Genomic DNA, 19,134 nt, shown 5'->3' on the forward strand with positions numbered 1-19,134 from the left:
CCTCATTCTCCTTTGAACCAAAGCCACTCTCTTTCCATTTGAATGGTTGCGTAATAAAGGGCATAAAAGGAACCTTATAAGTATCTCTTTCGCTTGAATACTGCATCAGCTTCTTTTTCGTTTTGATTTATAGAAACCATGACGAAACTGTTTCGACCATCAACAAAGACATCAGCAGCCGCATCAACAGAACATCCTTCGTCTTCCCCATCATCATCATCAAGTGCATCACGACTAAAGGCAAAACAAACTAGCGACACAGGAGGAATGGAATCTAAATCCCAACCAACTATGAAATATACATCAACAGTACCGATGACATTAGTAACGAGTAGCGGGGGTGGTCTGGGCAATTTAGGAATGGCAACACTTACTTTAGAAGACGATGCGATTTCCCTAGAGTCTATAAACAGCCATATATCTCTGGGCAGTCACGTCTCACAGCAAAGTAGAAATGAACAAGATTTAATGCTGGCTGCAGGCAATGATTCTGAGATTGAAGGAAAATCCGATAGAGCGGTGTGGTATGAGGTTGTGGAAGCCTCTTTGGTCGACCAAGAGCCACAAACATCTTCGCAAGAGATTCGTGGAAATGAAATAACCTTGGCGACATCAACAAAAGCTAATTCTCAATATCAAGGTGACCGCCGTGAGTTTCCTCAAAGTCCTCGTAAAGGAGACTACAGCGATGTCGGGAGCTCAAATGTCTTTGATGACGCTGCCAATCTACATCTTAAGATAGGAAAAATCTATGAGCAAAATATTATTCATTATACTGTTCGTTTAATAGCGTCGAAGTTCCTTTTAAGTGGAGTATCAGGTGGCTTGCTTTCAGACACAGTAGTTCGGGTTTCTATCAAAAGTCTTTCCTTGGCTGTTTTAGCGAGTTGCATAGAATTGAAACCTGAAGTGCTCCATTTACCACTCGAATTAGATAGAGAAGAGGCTAGTCCTTCCGACGTGTCACCTGATACGAGCAATGAGAATAGCAGTGGTAGCAATTCAGCCAGCGACTTTTATTCAGCATTACCAACGGAAGATTTGTTGAGTGAAAAACTGGAAGCAGAAAATCCGCCAGAGGAGAATCTACTGGAAATTAAAGACGACCACTTTGGAGAATGCACTAATCCTTATTTGTTTGATTCAGTGCTGAGTAAAAGTGCAGATCAGGCGCTTCTAGCTCCCTTGAAAAATACGCTAATGGCAAAAGAATTGGGCTGCGATGGGAACAACAAGAAAAATGATTCGAGATCGAAATTGAATCAGCAACTCGAACAAATTCTATCAAAATCTGAAATAATAGAATCCAAGTCACACACTGATGCAAATATGAAACAACACCCTTGGTCGCATCGAATGCAAAAAATCCAATCAGCGAGTATGGGATGTGCGTCTCCACTAAAAAAGTCACTATTATTTGATACGGAAGCGAATCAGGACATAGAGACAGAAGCAAGGGAGCAAAAAGAATTGCATCCAGCGGAGCACAAAAAGCTGGATGAAAATAAGATGGATATCAACACTCCGGATTGGTTCTCTGCGAAAACGGATATGGTAAACCCGGCATCAACAACACCACCGGACTGCATTCAATTACACTACCATCAAAGCGGGTTTCACAAAGGCCAAGAGCATTATCACGACGGAAAGCGTCAGTTCATCCATGATATTTTTTTGTACAGCAATCATTCGGATCCAGTCTTACGCGGAAACATGCAAATGATTGCTTGCAATTTTGCCAAAGCATGCCTCACTGGTTTGTCGCGTTCAGGGGAAAGTCGCCTGGCCAATATGATGCAATCAGAGGAACGCGGCAACCAAACCGGATCATATGGATGGCTTGATATCGACAAATTACTGCATATTTTGCTGAAGGTAATTGAGAATGTTTATTCTTTGAATGTTTGTTGGGCACTTATTTATAGCGTAGTATCTCCATTAATGAAGTGAGTTTGAAGCTTTCTGAAGTGATTTTTTTTTATGGATGGAGGTGGAAATCTTAGAAAGACCCTGTTGCGCCAGGTTGCAGCAGTGTGTAGGATTCGCACCCACTAAAATCACCCCCACTCTTCCGCCGCTTCCCGCGGGACCACCAAGAAGTATTACTTTGCGGGGGAGGCTCTGGTTCGCCACACTAGCACGTCCATGTCGCATCTTCGTCGCGCCGCCGTCCGAGCTCGATTCAACTTCAGGAGTTTTGTCTGCACTGCCTCATTTACCGCCATCCAGCTTTCCTCAGACTTCAGCGCCACTTGGAAGGCTCGATGTCCGCCACCAAGATGCTGTTCAATCTCCTTTTCTGTTGCAGAAATCTGGGACAATGGAACATAACGTGCTCCGGGTCCTCGGGTGTAGCACTGCATTCAGGACAGTTGGGAAACTCGTCCAACTCGAAGCGATGCAAATGCTTCCTATAGCCAACGTGTCCCGTAAGGAACTGTGTCAGGTGGTAATTTAATTCTTCGTGCTTTAGGTCGACCCATTTCTCGATATACGGGATCAATGTGTGGGTGCTCCGACCCTTGTCGGAGTTATCCTACCGTTGTTGCCACTTGCCACACAATTCTCTCCTGATGGCTTCTCGGAAATCCGCATTCACCTCGCCTGGATTTGCCTTCCGTTTTTCGTAGAGCCAATGTGCCTCGCTTGCTAGAAGATCTATAGGGATCATTCCCGCGATGACACACACTGCCTCCGTCGACGCCGTCCTAAAAGCGTTGCACACCCTTAGCGCAATAGGCCGGTATGCCGAACTTATCTTCCTCCGGTTTACAGCGTGGTCAACGCTCCCGCCCAGACAGGGGCCACGTATAACAGGATCGACTTCACCACTCCCGCGATGAGTAGCCTGCGACTATACTTCGGCTCTCCCACGTTAGGCATCATCCTTGCAAGGGATGAGCGGGCATTTGCTGTCTTCTCCCGCGCATAATCCAAGTGTCCCTTGAAACTCAGCTTGGCATCGATCATCACCCCCAGATATTTGACAATTGATTTTGAGACGACTTCACGATTACCAACTCGGATATTAACCGTGTTGTTCTTCTTGCGGTTGGCAATGAGGACCGCCTCCGCCTTTTCGTCCACCAGGTCTAGCTTGGCCATTCGTAACCATGACTTGATGGCATGGATGGCTTCATTTGCATAAAGCTCCACATCCTCGGGATGCTTTGCAATTGCAACTACCGCCAGGTCGTCCGCAAAACCAATCAGCGTTGCCTCTTCCAGCACGCGTAGGCCAAGCACTTCGTCGTACATTATGTTTCACAGCAGTGGTCCCAATACAGAACCTTGAGGCACACCTGCTGCCACAATGTACTCCTTCCGCCCATCGTCCGTCTCGTACCAGAGAAGTCTGTCCGAAAGGTAACTCTCGATTAGCCGAGCCAAGTGACTAGCAACACCCAGTTTGGCGAAAGCGTCTTTAATCCAGCCCCAGTTGGCTAAGTTAAAAGTATTTTTGACGTCCAGCGTCACCAGAGCACAGCATTTGCCCATGGCCATTGCATTTCGAGCCAATTCCACGACCTTTGCTACTGCATCGAACGTAGAACGGGCTCGCCGAAACCCATATTGCCGTTCTGAAAGACCACCCGCAAGCCCGATGAACGGGAGCAGCCTGCTGTATATTACCCTCTCCAACATCTTTCCCATGGTGTCTAAGAGACAAATAGGGCGATATGAAGAGGGCACGCGGTTTTTGGGGCTTCGGTAGCAACACCAGCTCCATACTCGTAACACGAGGGATCGCGAAGACGTCCTGCTGAGCTGCCAGTTGGGGTTCACTTTCATCCTGCTCCTATTGCGGGAAAAGAGTTGTAATTATTTGCAACAAGAGCCGTGGGCATGTCACTTGAGGTGATTTTTGGCCGCGGATCTTGTTCATTACAACTTGGTAGGCTGTACCCCACGGAATACGATGCCTCCATGCAGAGCTTCTGGTAGCATTCCCGCTTGCTTCTGCGTATGGCCTTCTTAAGGTTGCTTCGCAGATCCCTGTATTCCTCCTCACGCTCCTGGTGCTCCGGCCTTCCTCTTGTCCTGTGGGAAAATCTCCTCGCTAAGAGACAAGAGCATCTCAAGGCAGCGATCTCCTTGTTCCACCAGTAGTTTGGCCTCCTACCGTGGTGCAAACCTCGCCGTGACATCGTAGCGTCGCATGCTTCGGTTATACGCTGAGACAGCTGTGTGAACCTTTCCACCACTGTTCCATCTGGATCATGGGCTCCCTCCAATGCCGGCAGAAAAGTCTCCTCATCGAAAGCTCCGATAGACCTATCTCCAGAGCGTCCTTGATTGCTTCCTAGGTTTTTAATGCGGAGGAAGATGGCCTGGTGGTCACTGTGGGTGTAGTGCTCACTCACTTGCCAAGCCATCTCCCTCACCAGTGAAGTGTTAACAAATATCAGGTCAACAATCGAACCCGACCCTCTACCTCGAAAGGTGGGCACGCATCCAACGTTGGCGAACACGATCTCCAGCTCTGCAAAAGACTCCAGCAGAATTTGACCTCCGGTGTTCGTCGATCGGCTTCCCCACTCCAGGGCCCACGCGTTGAAATCGCCCGCAATGATTTTAGGGCTGCGATCTCTAGCGTCCAACACCGTTAACCTTCGCCCTTATAAAACCGGCTGCCGGGAGGCATGACTTCCTGAATGGCCTATCTTCCGCACGCCCAGGTTGCGGCGTTGCCAAACGCATCCACCGTCCAAGTCGCACTGCCGTGGTTTCTGTACGGCTCGCAAATTACCGCGACATTCACATTCGACTCTGGTGGAATGGTTTGCGAGAGCAGGTCCTGAGTTGCCTCACAGTGATTGAGATTGATTTGTATCAATCTCATTTGCCTGAGCGGTTCAGCTCCCTCCTATTTACCGGACATCTGCTGCTTCCCGCAACAAGCCGGTCCTCCACGCCCTCTTTCCCACTACACAGCTTACACCGTGGATCTTCGGTGCAATCTTTAATGAGGTGGCCCTTTTCCCCACACTTCCCGCAACTTCTCGACTGGCTAGTGCATGCCACCGCAAAAGGGCCGAAATCGAGGCATCTGAAGCATATCTTTAGAGATATTTGCTCCCTGAGCCTGCACACGACCCAATCTATTGTTACCTTGCCTGCGGCAATCAACTTAATAGCTGATTCTGCCGGCAAACTAATAATAGCGGTCTGTGTGCCGACATATGCCTTCTTCATCCTTTTTATGGCACTCTGGTCTATATCGCTAAGGTTAAACTGTTGCTTTATCGCAGCACAAATGTCCTCCCACCCCCCCAGATGACCTCATCTAGGTCTTTACATTCAACCACTATCTCCTGCTTCCAAGCTCTTACCTCAGCTTCCTCTCCTAATACTATTTCTACCTTGGCGCGGAAGTTATCGGCCGACTTGTCGGCGGATCTACTTAGTTCCAGCATCAGATCCCCTTTCTGCGTTCGCCTGATACGGTTTACACTATCCCCCAAATCCATCTGTTCGGAGGATGTCGGCATAGGACATATTTCCCTTCTTGGAAATAATTATTATTTCCGGGCGGAGCTCCTTTTTGTCCTTTTTCCTCTTGTTGCTCACGTTAATCCATTGTTCGGGCCTCCGAGCGTTGGTTTCTTCCACTTTTGCAGGTGTTGTGGCTGCAATCGTGAGATTACCGACTTTCGCGGGTACTCTCGCCGGCTCCGCCTTCTTTGGTGAAGAGGCTTTTTTCTTCTTCGGGACTTACTGCGGCCCTAGAGGCCCTAGAGGCTCACTGGTACCGTCTCTAGTCCGTTTCCCCGTTTTCCCGCCTACCTTATCTTGGGGAGGCGTCACCTGTGTTTTCTTTGTGACCTTGCCACCTGACGCTTGGGAATTCTTTTCTTCGAGTGCATTGATATAAGATAATTTAATGCCTCATATCAAGGCTCGAATATTTTGATGGATATTCCGCCTCTCTTTGATGAATGAACTCGCACAGCCCATTTATTCGTTCCCCGAGTGTAACGAACGCCATTCCGGTATTTTCCCGTTTACTTTCGCGCCTTGCACCACAAGGAATGATGTCGATCAAGGGACTATTCATGTTTCTTTCAGAGTCCCGCGACGATTCTCGACTACCAAAGGGAACCATTGTCGTCGGTGGTGATCTCCCAAGCTTCGAACTTCTTCTAAAAGGATCGGGTGTGGACCTAATTTCCACTCCACTATTATCTCTTGTAACAGTAGCCAAGTTTTCCACTACTGAGGCACTGCGGTCATTGGATATCGACGGCCGGGAGCCCGCTTGCTCACTCCCAAAAGCCACCGGCACTGGGTTTTCGAAGCCCTGCACCGTAAAAAAACTACCTTTTTCCTCCTCCATATTTGGTTTATTTTCTGGGTATTCTTCCCATAGCCAATTTTTATCCACGGGTTGGCGTTTACTTCCCACCTACCCGGCCTGCATATGAGCATGCCCATGACACATTCGCCGAGCATTCCCTTATCCGCACGAAGCGACGCGTCTGATGGGAGATTTGGCAACTCCACACAGGTTCTGAAGTGATTTGTATACTTCTAATTAACATAGGAGAGTCTCAGAAAGGATCTAAATAGTATTTTATTCAAATTTCTATCTATTTCGCAGGGCTTCCAAGATGAAATCCACACTGTTATCATACAAGCCCTAACTTTCTTCGATAAGATTTTCGGCCTTTTGATGTGGAACTATTACATCGAACAAAAGCGATCCAAAGATAAGGGCGACGAAAAGATTATTGGCGCAGATAATTCAAATGATAGTACAATTCGGACTGAAAACTTCTTCGATAAAAGTCCGGAGCTAATGCAAAAAGGTCAGGTCACCCCCAAATTGCTACTGAACCAATTGGAACTTTGCTTTGCGAATCGATATTGGTTGGTGCAGAATAAATACGCTGATGTTGTGTCGAATTTGGACTTTGAAGCAATTCAGGAATATTACGATGATGACTTGGCAGTGACCTATGAGGTAAGTTTTTAGATGTTGAAAATTTATGAATGATTAAATGATAACGACCGTGAGTTGTTGCCTTCATAAGGCAATAGCTCCTGCCTTTAAGCTGTGAATATATCCCCCATATTAGAACCTTGAACGAACAAACAAACGTCCCCATAGTTTAAATTATCTGAATAAATATATAAAGAGTGATGGTCCTGGACCTCACCCGGCTTTCGAGTTGGGGTTGAAATGAACTCATCCTCCTAGCTAAGACTGTACTTTAATATCGATTGATACCCAAATAGAAAGTAGTATCATCAAACTTTGTTTTTCTTCACATCCTTTTCTTTTCGTCCTTATTTTCTCTAGGATATTTTCTTGCAACAACTTCTGCAACTTCTTGGCGATGACGATGCTCGAGTACGAGATCATGTGGCTGCTTGTCTTTGTGACTATATTCGAAAGAAACCAATTGTGACAATGGATAAAATGAAAGGTAATGAATTCGATCGGAAACTGCTTGAGGAGTTTCTGATGCAAAGAGTCTTTCGAGGAATGTCAGAGTCATTGTGTGAAGTGTTGAAGGGAGGTCGATTTACCAATGAGAAGAGTTGCAGCTTATTATCGCGTGTTTTATTTTTACTGACGAACAAGCTGATGGATTTGGATAAGAAGAATATGCAGGTAATGTGAAAATTGGTTTTTGTTTTAAAAATGTGATTTGTTTAAGTTTTATTGTGTGTCAGCTTTTTTGAAAATACATAGTATAGCCATAAGCTCTGTCAGTCAAACAAATCTACTCACGAAGTAATAAACCAAATCAATCGAAAATACACCATTAGAAAAGGGAAACATAGAGCTTTCAAACGAAAAAGAAACTATTCAAAATGGCCACCGGTAGCAGCTATACAGGTCCGAAGTCTGTGAGGCCATGCATCGATAGCTTCACGCACGGTATGAAGCGGCATTTCTCAAGCTGCACGCACGGTGCTGGCCTTCAAACTCTCCAAATTGGTGTAAGTTCGCCTTCAGGCAGTTTCCTCTAACTTAACCCAAAGGCTGTAGTCCAGAGGATTCAAATCTGGGCTGCCTGAGGCCCATTCATCCGCGGTTATGAAGTCAGGAATATGCGCCACTAACCACTGCTGAATTATCTTGGCTTTGTGAGCGGGGGCCGAGTCCTGCTGGAAGCACCACGGCTTTCCAGCGAATAGAGATTTACTCAATGGCTCGGGTACATCCTCTAACATCTTTTCGTACACGCTCACATTGGTTTTGACGCCGGACTTCCAGAAATGAATATCAGTTTCTCCGTGATATGAGACGCCCTACCATACCATGACAGAAGTTGGATGGTGATGACGTTGGACTCGCGGAGCATTGATTGGTTGGTTGAATTTTTTCTCGATGGTAATAATTTTACCATCGGAAAATAGAATTTTGAAATATTTTTTACCGGGAAATCATTGCAGAAGAGCAGTACACCGAAAAACGGCGATTTCCTTCAGTTTTGGCGTTAACATATGGCTAACGCACCGCCGGTACGCATCGAGACCGAGATCTTCTCGTAAAATACCACTCATACTTCGAGTTGAAAAGCCCATTTCCGTCGACATTCGGTTCTGTTTGCGGAGAGGATTGCGATGAACACGCTTACGCACAGCATGCACGCCATTCGGGCGACGTACGGAGCGCGGGCGCCACTCTCGCGGCTGTACGTCGCCCGAATGTCATGCATGCTGTGCGTGAGCGTGTTCGTCGCAATCCTCTCCGGAACCACATCAGCTGTTTCGCGGTAGGGAGCTGATATCCTAAAAACGAATCGTTTGTTTACCGGCAGCTTTTGTTAATAAACTATGAATCTTTTTAGGCGTATTCCCACATTAGTGCAACACAATAATTGCAATTCCTTTTTCGTAGTTACGGAACTTCATCACTCTACTGACCTTCGGAACCTGAAAGTCTGAAGGAAGTGGGGTTTGCGCAGTGTTGCCAGTTTCGGTGGCCTAACATTTCTCGCTATACGCATCGACTAACAGAACTTATGGCTATACTATGTATAATTTTTCTGTAAAAAAAATGTAATATAGGAGGGTGTCGAAGTAAAACTTCAGACAGTTAGATTTGTAAGAATATTCCCAATTTGAGATGAATTGTTCCTTTAATATATACTATAATAATAATAATAAACGTCGTCCAATTGGATGAGGGCTTTGAAGCGTAAAAGAGCACTTCATTCAAGACCGTAGCAGTACACTACCGTACTCTGTTCGAGGCAATGTGGCCAGCATTGCGTTCGGCCAAGATTTTTACCCCTTCCGGTACGAAAGCCTAGCGCTCTAATCACTGAGTCATCCGGACACTTATATACTATGTCGATCTACAGGGGTGGCACGCTAATTAACACCCTCTGGTACTTGCGCCTAATGACGTACAAAACAGAATAAATAAATATAGCAAAAATTTATTGATTTTGTTGAAAATTTGCACAGTTTTTCATTGATATTCTAACTTCATTTTGGAAAATAAAATTGATTTTAATTCAGGGAATATACGCTTCGAAATATTCTTTATAAAAATAAAGGTACAAAAAGCTGCATCAAGTTATCAACACACTTGAAAGAAAAAGAGAAAAATATTTAATAAATTTTGAAAAATCATGGAAATAAATGAAAATATAAGTTGTTCGCTTACTTGACATTTGGTAGGATATCCTTTTTGTGAAATTACCACAAAGCATTGTCGTTATATAGAGGCCACAAATTTTTCGCATACATTCTTCGCTTTCTTCCCATTCTTCTGCTTTCACCCCTACTAGATGACGGTCTAAAATTGTTGCACAATGGTTGATTTCAGTGCCATAACTCTCCGCTTAATTATTGCCCATAGATTTTCTGTTAGATTTAAACCCGGGATTTATGTTAGCCAGTCCGTGGTTGAAATCGCCTCATCCTTGAACCCTTGCTTATGATATGGCGCGTTGTCTTACTTGGAAGTTGCCTTTGAATAAACTGACAAGGGGAGGTTTTCCAGGAATGGTAGAAGCTGCTCTGACAGTAAATGCCGCCAGGCTAAACTTTTAAGTTTCCACTTGACCTTGACAATAACCCCAGCTCCATGTTTGCTGAAACAACTCCATATCATAATACTGGCGCCACCACATTTCTCCAACTTTCTGGTGTACTTAGGATCCAACTCATTATTGGGAGAACGTCGTTTACATTGCTTAAATATGCGATTTCTATACTACATACAAAAGAAAATTATTAGAATATGTTACATTTGCAAGAAATGCGGCTACTTATATGTACTTTTAGCACTCTTAAAATTTAAGCAGTGGATATTCTTAGAGGCTGGTCAGGTGGAACATTTAGTCAAATCGTCAGGCTACTTTGTTTCTTTCCAATAAAATATGTGAAATCTCTGGCTGGTTTGGTCGGAAAGTAGGTGTGACCGGCTAACATATTCAACGACAAAAACCTTGTGTGTAACATATCCTGAACCTGGCTAATTGATAGAACTATTCTTGGTAAATTTGAGTTAATTTCGCAACACAATCTTTTTCAAGAAGGAAACAATAAATTCAAGGTTTTTTTTGTTTAAGACCTAGCTTGGATTTAGGTTTCGCTCTAGGTATGATTCCAACTTATACTATGCTTACGTGTATGTATTAGATCTAATCATAACTAACTTCCTTTTTTATCCGACATTAATTTTGCATTCTTTAATAAAATTTACCAATCGGGCCCCACATTGGGCGTTAATTCTGCTACGATGAGAGTAAAGCGTTGCATTACCTTGGCACTAACCCAGTCACCAAGGCTGTCAACTAACCAAGCTCCTCTAACAGGTTTGCCAGCCGTGAACGGCGACTGCGCGAGATAATATGAGGAACCGGACGGTACGTGCTGGAGCTAATCCGAATGCTATCAGTTCGGCGAGATGAGGACCGAGATTCTGGGTTCTCAAATATCATCTCCCTCTCAGGACACAGATTTTATCACGGGCCTTGATTAAAAAGAAAATTAACAAAACTAAACCCACCCGGGGTAAATTACTCTAATAGAGACGTGAAGTCTCGGGGCGGATTGATACCATCGAAGATTTCAATCTCAAAGGAGCTACACTGCCTAACGGTCTAATAAGAGAAGGGACATAATCTCAAAGCAAAAATCCTACGCGCGCCGGATGGACGGAGAAGGATTGGCTCTGAGTTGACTCTGGCATCTAGGCAACGAGTGGTCCCCGTCTTCCTTACCTCTTCAAGGGGGGCCAGATGGCATGGTGGCCTTGCGGCGGGCCACCCCAACCTAAACGTTCACCCCAACCTAAACGTTCACCCCTGCCGCTTCAAACATAATGGGGAGAACCCTAATAAATGGGAGGACTGGGGTCTTCCTGGAGAGGTTAGAACAGAAACATTTCAATTCATTTCTGCACTATATTTTCTATAAATATTTCAAATTAATGCATTTTTCCAATTTTATGCAAACAAAATATCCTACGCCTAACAATTGTTAAAATTGCTTATTTCACTATTGAAATTATATTCAAAAATTGTTCGTAACTATAAAAAAATCAGATACAATGGTCAAATTTGTTTTTGTGGTTGGCCGGGTTTCACATATGATATTTTGCGCTTAAGGTTCTCATAATAAATCCATTTTTCATCCCCAATAACAATCCGATGCAAAAATGACTTCCTTTTGTGGTGTTCCAGTAGCATTTCGAGTATGTAAAATTGCCTTTCAACGTCTCTCGGCTTCAGTTCATGTGGCACCCAATTTCCTTGCTTTTCAATGTTTCCGGCTGCTGCACCCAATTCCTTGCTTTTCAATGTATCCGGCTGCTTTTAAACGTTTTGAAATGGCTGCTTGACTGACTCTCAAAGATCTTGCGAGCTCTTCTTGTATATGCTTCCAATTTTTCATCATCAAACTTTTTTGGGTGCTCAGGACGTTCTTCATTTTCCAAGTCAAAATCACCACTTTTATATCGTGCAAACCACTTTCGGCCCATTCACTCAGCTAGGGCATCATCATCATCAACGGCACAACAACCGGTATCCGGTCTAGGCCTGCCTTAATAAGGAACTCCAGACATCCCGGTTTTGCGCCGAGGTCCACCAATTCGATATCCCTAAAAGCTGTCTGGCGTCCTGGCCCACGCCATCGCTCCATCTTAGGCAGGGTCTGCCTCGTCTTCTTTTTCTACCATAGATATTGCCCTTATAGACTCTCCGGGTGGGATCATCCTCATCCATACGGATTAAGTGATCCGCCCACCGTAACCTATTGAGCCGGATTTTATCCACAACCGGACGGTCATGGTATCGCTCATAGATTCCGTCATTGTGTAGGCTACGGAATCGTCCATCCTCATGTAGGGGGCCAAAAATTCTTCGGTGGAATTCTTCTCTCGAACGCGGCCAAAAGTTCGCAATTTTTCTTCTTCTAAGAACCCAAGTTTCCGCGGAATACATGAGGACTGGCAAGATCATAGTCTTGTACAGTAAGAGCTTTAACCCTATGGTGAGACGTTTCGAGCGGAACAGTCTTTGTAAGCTGAAATAGGCTCTGTTGGCTGACAACAACCGTGCGCGGATTTCATCATCGTAGTTGTTATCGGTTGTGATTTTCGACCCTAGATAGGAGAAATTGTCAACGGTCTCAAAGTTGTATTCTCCTATCCTTATTCTTGTTCGTGTTTGTGTTTGACCAGTGCGGTTTGATGTTGTTGGTTGATTGGTCTTCGGTGCTGACGTTGCCACCATATATTTTGTCTTGCCTTCATTGATGTGCAGCCCAAGGTCTCGCGCCGCCTGCTCGATCTGGATGAAGGCAGTTTGTACGTCTCGGGTGGTTCTTCCCATGATGTCGTCATAGGCCAGCATAGGCCAGTAGTTGGGTGGACTTGAAGAGGATCGTACCTCTTGCATTCACCTCAGCATCACGGATCACTTTCTCGAGGGCCAGGTTAAAGAGGACGCATGATAGCGCATCCCCTTGTCGTAGACCGTTGTTGATGTCGAATGGTCTTGAGAGTGATCCTGCTGCTTTTATCTGGCTTCGCACATTGGTCAGGGTCAGCCTAGTCAGTCTTATTAAGCTAGGGCATGTTCACCATAAACTTGCACCAAAATACGATGACTTTCACCAACAGTTTTCTTCACATTAAAGTAATGAAGAAGAACTCTCTGCAAAAACGCCTTTCCAAGCGCAAAGTTTGACATATTTGAGTGAAAAAAAATTATTGTTGTTTACACTTCACTTGAATGGCATATACTGGAAAAGACGCACAATGGCAGTAGCTTTCCAACGGAATATTGCAACGATGGAATAATAATCAAGTTACGCCATCTCTTAGCAAAACGGCATGGATTTACTTATAGACCCAATATCATCATCATCATCAACGGCGCAACAACCGGTATCCGGTCTAGCCCTGCCTTAATATTGGAACTCGAGACATCCCGGTTGTGCGCCGAGGTCCACCAATTCGATATCCCTAAAAGCTGTCTGGGCGTCCTGACCTACACCATCGTTCCATCTTAGATAGATATTGCTCTTATAGACTTTCCGGGCTGGATAATCCTCATCCATACAGATTAAGTGACCCGTCCACCGTAACCTATTGAGCCGGGTTTTATCCACAACTTGACGGTCATGGTATCGTTCATAGATTTCGTCATTATGTAGGCTACGGAATCGTCCATCCTCATGTATAGGGCCAACAACTCTTTGGAGGCCAAGAGTTCGCAATTTTTCTTGCTAAGAACCCAAGTCTCAGAGGAATACATGAGGACTGCAAGATCATAGTCTTGTACAGTAAGAGCTTTGACCCTATGGTGAGACGTTTCGAGCGGAACAATTTTTGTAAACTGAAATAAGCTCTGTTGGCTGCCAACAACCGTACGCGGATTTCATCGTCGTAGCTATTATCGGTTGTGATTTCCGACCCTAGATAGAAGAAATTATCAACGGTCTCAAAGTTGTAGTCTCCTATCTTTATTCTTCCCGTTTGACCAGTGCGGTTTGATGTTGTTGGTTGGTTGGTTTTCGGTGCTGACGTTGCCACTATATAGATTGTCTTGCTTTCATTGATGTGCAGCCCAGGATCTCGTGCCAATAGCCGCCTGCTCGATCTGGATGAAGGCAGTTTGTGCGTCTCGGGTCGTTCTTCCCATGATGTCGATATCGTCAGCGTACGCCAGGCTCCTGTTGTGGCTTCGTAACTTCGGTTTTCCGTGTAGGGTTTTCAGCCCTACCCAACCCCCAACCTGGAGGGTCAGTTAGTACAATTTGTCCCGTTTTTAGGCGCGGGAGACTCGCCTTCATCCTTCTCCGTCTGCAGCTTTTCGTTAAGAACTCCCTGCGGTCACCACGTGGAGATGGAGATAGGGTTTGGTAGTAGAGCTGTTGGTGTTAGTTCAGCGGACGTTTGCCAGGTTTTATGCTCCATCGTAGGTACCAATCCACGTTTCGCCCTGAGACCTATACTACCCTTTGACGACGAAGCTGATGATAAACCACCGAAACAACGGTGGCGTGATACGCTTTGAAGGGGATTTTATAGCCCCACGATTGCATCGAGATCAGGCTTTCGATAAAACAAAATCGCGAAACCGATCACGACGAACCAACCCCACTTGTGAACGGGACAAAGGCTGAAGAAAAAGAAGAAGGATCCAGACTTTTTTGCTGCTTCGGTTAGTCCGTTCGCTTCCGAGGAAGATTATTATACGCTCTCGCCATAATGTTGAATGAGCACAATAAAAAGTTTCACACGATTTAATTGTATTCGAAGAACCCACTTTTTACCCAAATTAAAATTTGAAGTACACAAATTTTTCACAAACGGATTAGAATTGTCTCTTTAGAAATTCAGTGAAGCGATTATTAAATGACAATAATTACAATGGGAGCATATCAAAGAAAATGCATTACCATTGTCGATTGTATGCTTCCATAAAATCTGTATTCCTGGAGTTCTTAAATGAGATTCTCCCAGAGTTTCCTGTCCCTGTTTTTTTCATTGCTTTGCGATTTTTTTTTATCTTGTCCTTTTAGAGCTTTAATATCTGTCTATTCAAATCCTGTCCAAAGTATGGATAATTGATTATGAAACACTCTAAAATATTCCACAATAAATGCATAACATTTTCAATTCTCTTTTTCATTTTCAGCTCGGAATAATTAATACAATTCGTGTTTTGCTGGGCGAATTCAATCCTATTGATCATTTGCATGTTTGGAACGAGTTCAACATACTCGAAATTTGTCTTTGTTTCATGATTCAAAATTTGACCACAGCAATGGATATACACGTGCAAATTGGTCTAATTGAAATAAATACTAAGCTTTTATCAGGTAATCTACTGTTTGATAACTTATTATGTATCTGTCCTGAAAAGGGTAAAATATTTTATTGTGGCGTTGAAAATTGTTAAGCGTTGATGATTTCCAGCAAAACTTTTTCGAATGTTGGATGCTATTACGTTTGTTGATTGGCTTATGTTTATTACTTGCAGCTAATCTATTAAGTGGTAATAACGTGCATCCACCGCAATTGGTCGATAATTTATGTGAGCACGTAATGAGGATATTGAGTATTTACTATTATTTGTTTTCGAGCCAGAAACCGCCAATGCTCTCAACGAAAACACAAAAAACAGAATTGCTTTTTGCAAATGTGAAAGATAGTAGCGTTCATCATGTGGAGGATTTAAGTAGTGATTATCTGTATGTGAAGTTGTATGGAGTTTTGAAGGCAGCTTATGGAAATTATAAGGTAAGTGATTAAAACGGGATATAATGATTTTATTCGGGGCTTCTTTTCGAAGCTTTCAGTAATAGTTTTAATTTATAGCTCATAATGTTCCCACTCTTCCATTTACCAGTGATAATTATTATTCTCTTCACAGATATCAACGAACCAAGACTCCGGCAACAAATTCATGTCCCTAGTTGCAACTTGTCTCCGTTCACTATCAGCACTTCTTGAATTCAAGCAAAATACGAACGGTCCCAGCAGCAGCGTAAAACTTATCGAAGATATTCTACAATATTTAACTGTGATTGTGAATTATTCACCCATTGAGACTATTAATTGCCTAAGGCAACTATTAAAATTTCTATTTTGTCGGAATTATGGAAACAGGAAAGTTGAATATGAAAATTTTCTGAAATTATATTTCGTTGTTCGAAATTGTGGGTGGCAGGGAAACTATCTAGATGCGGATGTAGATAAAGTAGCAGCGGGCAATGTGCTTGAGGCCGCCGTTGAGCGTAAATGCGGAGACTGCAGTCAAGAGAAAAGTGCGCAAGGGGGTGACGATGAGCGGAGACTAAAAGATAGAAAGGATTTTGTCTGTAGCGGAGATAGGTTTAATTTGTCCGAATTGTTTGCAAGTGCAATTAGTTTTCCGTTGAGCAAATCGAAACTCGAAGAGGATTGCGCCAAGCATATAAAGTTATTTGAACGGTTGGTTATATATTGTTTGACGGTATGTCTGCATAGTTTTGCAGCAGTGCATGAAATAATGAAAGTTTTGTTTTTTTATCAATTTATTTTGAAGCTTTTTATGAAATCTAATGCTGTGGTTCAGTCAGCCATCCTCGATATGCTCTCGGAACTGCTGGATTACAATGTGACGTACAGTATTCTGGATTCGAAAAATATTATTTTCGATCAAGTTGAAAACAATATTGAAATAATCGAAAACGGAACAGCTAGGTAGGTGTATGGATTTGTGAGTCTTCAGGGTATATTGCTGGAATTAATATTCCGTTCATTCAACATCTTTCCGCCATTTACAGAAACTCCAAAATCCTTATCCAGTCAATGATAAGGTTCCTCGTGAAATTAACAAAACAGTGCGACAGAAAGCTAATTTCAATTCCGAAAATAATCAGTATTACGAATAATCTGTTTACAAATAATACACTTCGTGAATGCAGTGTCATCGCATTACGGGAACTTGCGTTTGAGATGTTTTTCAAACACCCGAATAGTCCTGAGCGATCTTCAAACCTGAAAGAAATGAACGCAGAACGAGAAGTGATTCTAAGAATGCTTGAGCAATATATAGACAGCATTGATTGCCAAAAGATGTTAGCTATTTTATTATTATGGGCTCGGGCTTGGAAATCGCAAACTATGTCCCCAGATGAAATGAGGTCTGTCACTGCTGTTGTCGCTTCTCAGGATCCTGAATCAGTTCCAAAGGACACATCACCTGAATCCCCAACTGAGTCGCTATCCGTAGTTATACAAGAGCGAGCAATTCTTTCAATAATCGTTGGTGCCTTGCAAATAGATGCAATTACTGCGAACACTAGCGAGACGTATTTTGTTTTAGATGCTATTTTTGCTAATTGTGACAAGGGCGTTATATTAACGAGTGATCTATTTGAACCGTTGCTTGAATTGTTTGTTACAAAGGTAAGTTCATCTACTGATTGATTGATTGTGATTTATTTCATGATTATATATTTGTGAATTAGATTTTGAAAAAAAAAAACAGTAAATGATTAAGAGATTAGATTTTTGTCTGTTACTTGTAGTCTAGCCTAAAATTGATAGACAAGGGGTAGCTTCCTCCAAACTACAATTTTTAGTTTTAAATGAAAATACATATTTCGGAAGCCACTTGCCCCCTTCATCAGTCCAAAGCTACTTAGCTAGTTTTGTACTGATGAAGGATGATGGGGGTAAGTCGCTCATTTAAAATTAAAGATTGTAGTTTGGAGGAAGCTACCCCTTGTCTATTAAATGATTGTTTCATGGCAGACATAAACATTAGAGGGTCCTCACACACGCATTTTTTCACTAATCTAACCCAAGTATACAGTGCCGGAAAAAATGGTAATATAATCACTATTTTCAAAGAAATCGTAAAAAAATAATACGATCCCTAAAAGGTGTGTACGTATCTGAAGTGATGGTATCCAAAGGCACTTTTCTGAGCAACTAACTAAGGTTTTTCGGTGCAACACTTGAAAAATAAAAAAAGTTGGAATTCAGGTAAGTACAGAAGATCACTTTATTTTTTGCCTCTGTAGATTAAAATTTAAGCAATCAAACCCAGCTGCTTATAACATTTTAATATTTTATTGGGGATCCTTTCCAATCTTCTAAAATATTTTCTCGGAATCTGTCCTAGTGCTACCTCCTCCCTTGCGTCTTGAAACTGTTTGGATTTAGCGATTCGGGCTAGATTAACCCAACAATTTTTTTTTCTTCAGCCTTTCTCCCGTCCACAAGCGGGGTCCGCTCGTCGTGATCAATATTAGGCCCTATCAAATGCCTGATCTGGATGCAATCTAGAGGCTTTTATATCCCCATTCAGCGTATCAAGCCACCGTTGTTTCGGTCTGTCTTTTGATCTTTTACCATCGACTTTGATGTTCAGGTAAATTTTGGCAAGTGAATTCTCGTTAGCGCGAATTACGTAACCATACCATCGAAGACACCTCTCTCGCAATTTTTCCACGATCGGTGCAACCCCATATCGATCACAGATATCTTCATTTCGGATGTGCTCAAAACGTGCCATGCTACTAGTCCAACACAACATCTTCGTCTCCATTACCGCAAAACGCCGTTCATTGTCTTTTATAGTCGGCCAACACTCAGAACCATAGAGGGCAACAGGACGGACGACATTGCGGTTAATTTTAGATTTGAGACGTTTGTTGATACGTTGATCACAAAAAACACCAATTGTGGAACGCTACTTCATCCAGGTTGCGTTAATGCGTAAAGCAATTTCATAACGCAGTTCTCTCTCTGGCTGATAGCGTTGACCCGAGGTATTTAAATCGCTCAGTTTTGGGCAAATTTCTTCCTAACTGAAGTTGAGATAGTGTTAATTCTTCGAGTGGCATTTCCCAAGAGTCCTAGGAAGTGAGAATCACGTTGTGACCAGAAGGAAATGTTATTCCGTAAGAATAAACGGATGGTGTTGTACATTTTCTGCTTCGTGCATCACTAGGAGGACTCATGAAAGAAAACGAGAAAGAGGTACACTCGATTTTTTTTTTGCTTAGGAGAAATCTTCCAACAGTTGCATGTATATTTTGAGACGACATTCATTTGCAAGCCGCAGGAGAGCCCTAGCGCTCGAATTCTTAGATTTTCTGAATCTGGGAATCCGGAAGCAACGGAATCTTTGTAATCTCTTACGTTCCCAACGTCAT

The 19,134-nt window shown here is 43.2% G+C and overlaps 1 protein-coding gene across 1 annotated transcript in view; it reads left to right on the plus strand.

Moving 5' to 3' along the window:
• Positions 1 to 19,134, plus strand: part of LOC119656733 — a 79,617-nt gene that overhangs the window by 23,073 nt on the left and 37,410 nt on the right. Inside the window, exons 6-13 of the mRNA XM_038063274.1 lie at positions 134 to 1,875; positions 6,602 to 6,964; positions 7,304 to 7,618; positions 15,120 to 15,303; positions 15,465 to 15,724; positions 15,858 to 16,439; positions 16,512 to 16,669; positions 16,753 to 17,377. Of these exons, the coding sequence (XP_037919202.1) occupies positions 134 to 1,875; positions 6,602 to 6,964; positions 7,304 to 7,618; positions 15,120 to 15,303; positions 15,465 to 15,724; positions 15,858 to 16,439; positions 16,512 to 16,669; positions 16,753 to 17,377 (4,229 nt within the window). The remainder of the gene's footprint in view (positions 1 to 133; positions 1,876 to 6,601; positions 6,965 to 7,303; positions 7,619 to 15,119; positions 15,304 to 15,464; positions 15,725 to 15,857; positions 16,440 to 16,511; positions 16,670 to 16,752; positions 17,378 to 19,134) is intronic.

Source organism: Hermetia illucens, chromosome 5, assembly GCF_905115235.1.
Source record: "Hermetia illucens chromosome 5, iHerIll2.2.curated.20191125, whole genome shotgun sequence".
Lineage (NCBI taxonomy): Eukaryota > Metazoa > Arthropoda > Insecta > Diptera > Stratiomyidae > Hermetia > Hermetia illucens.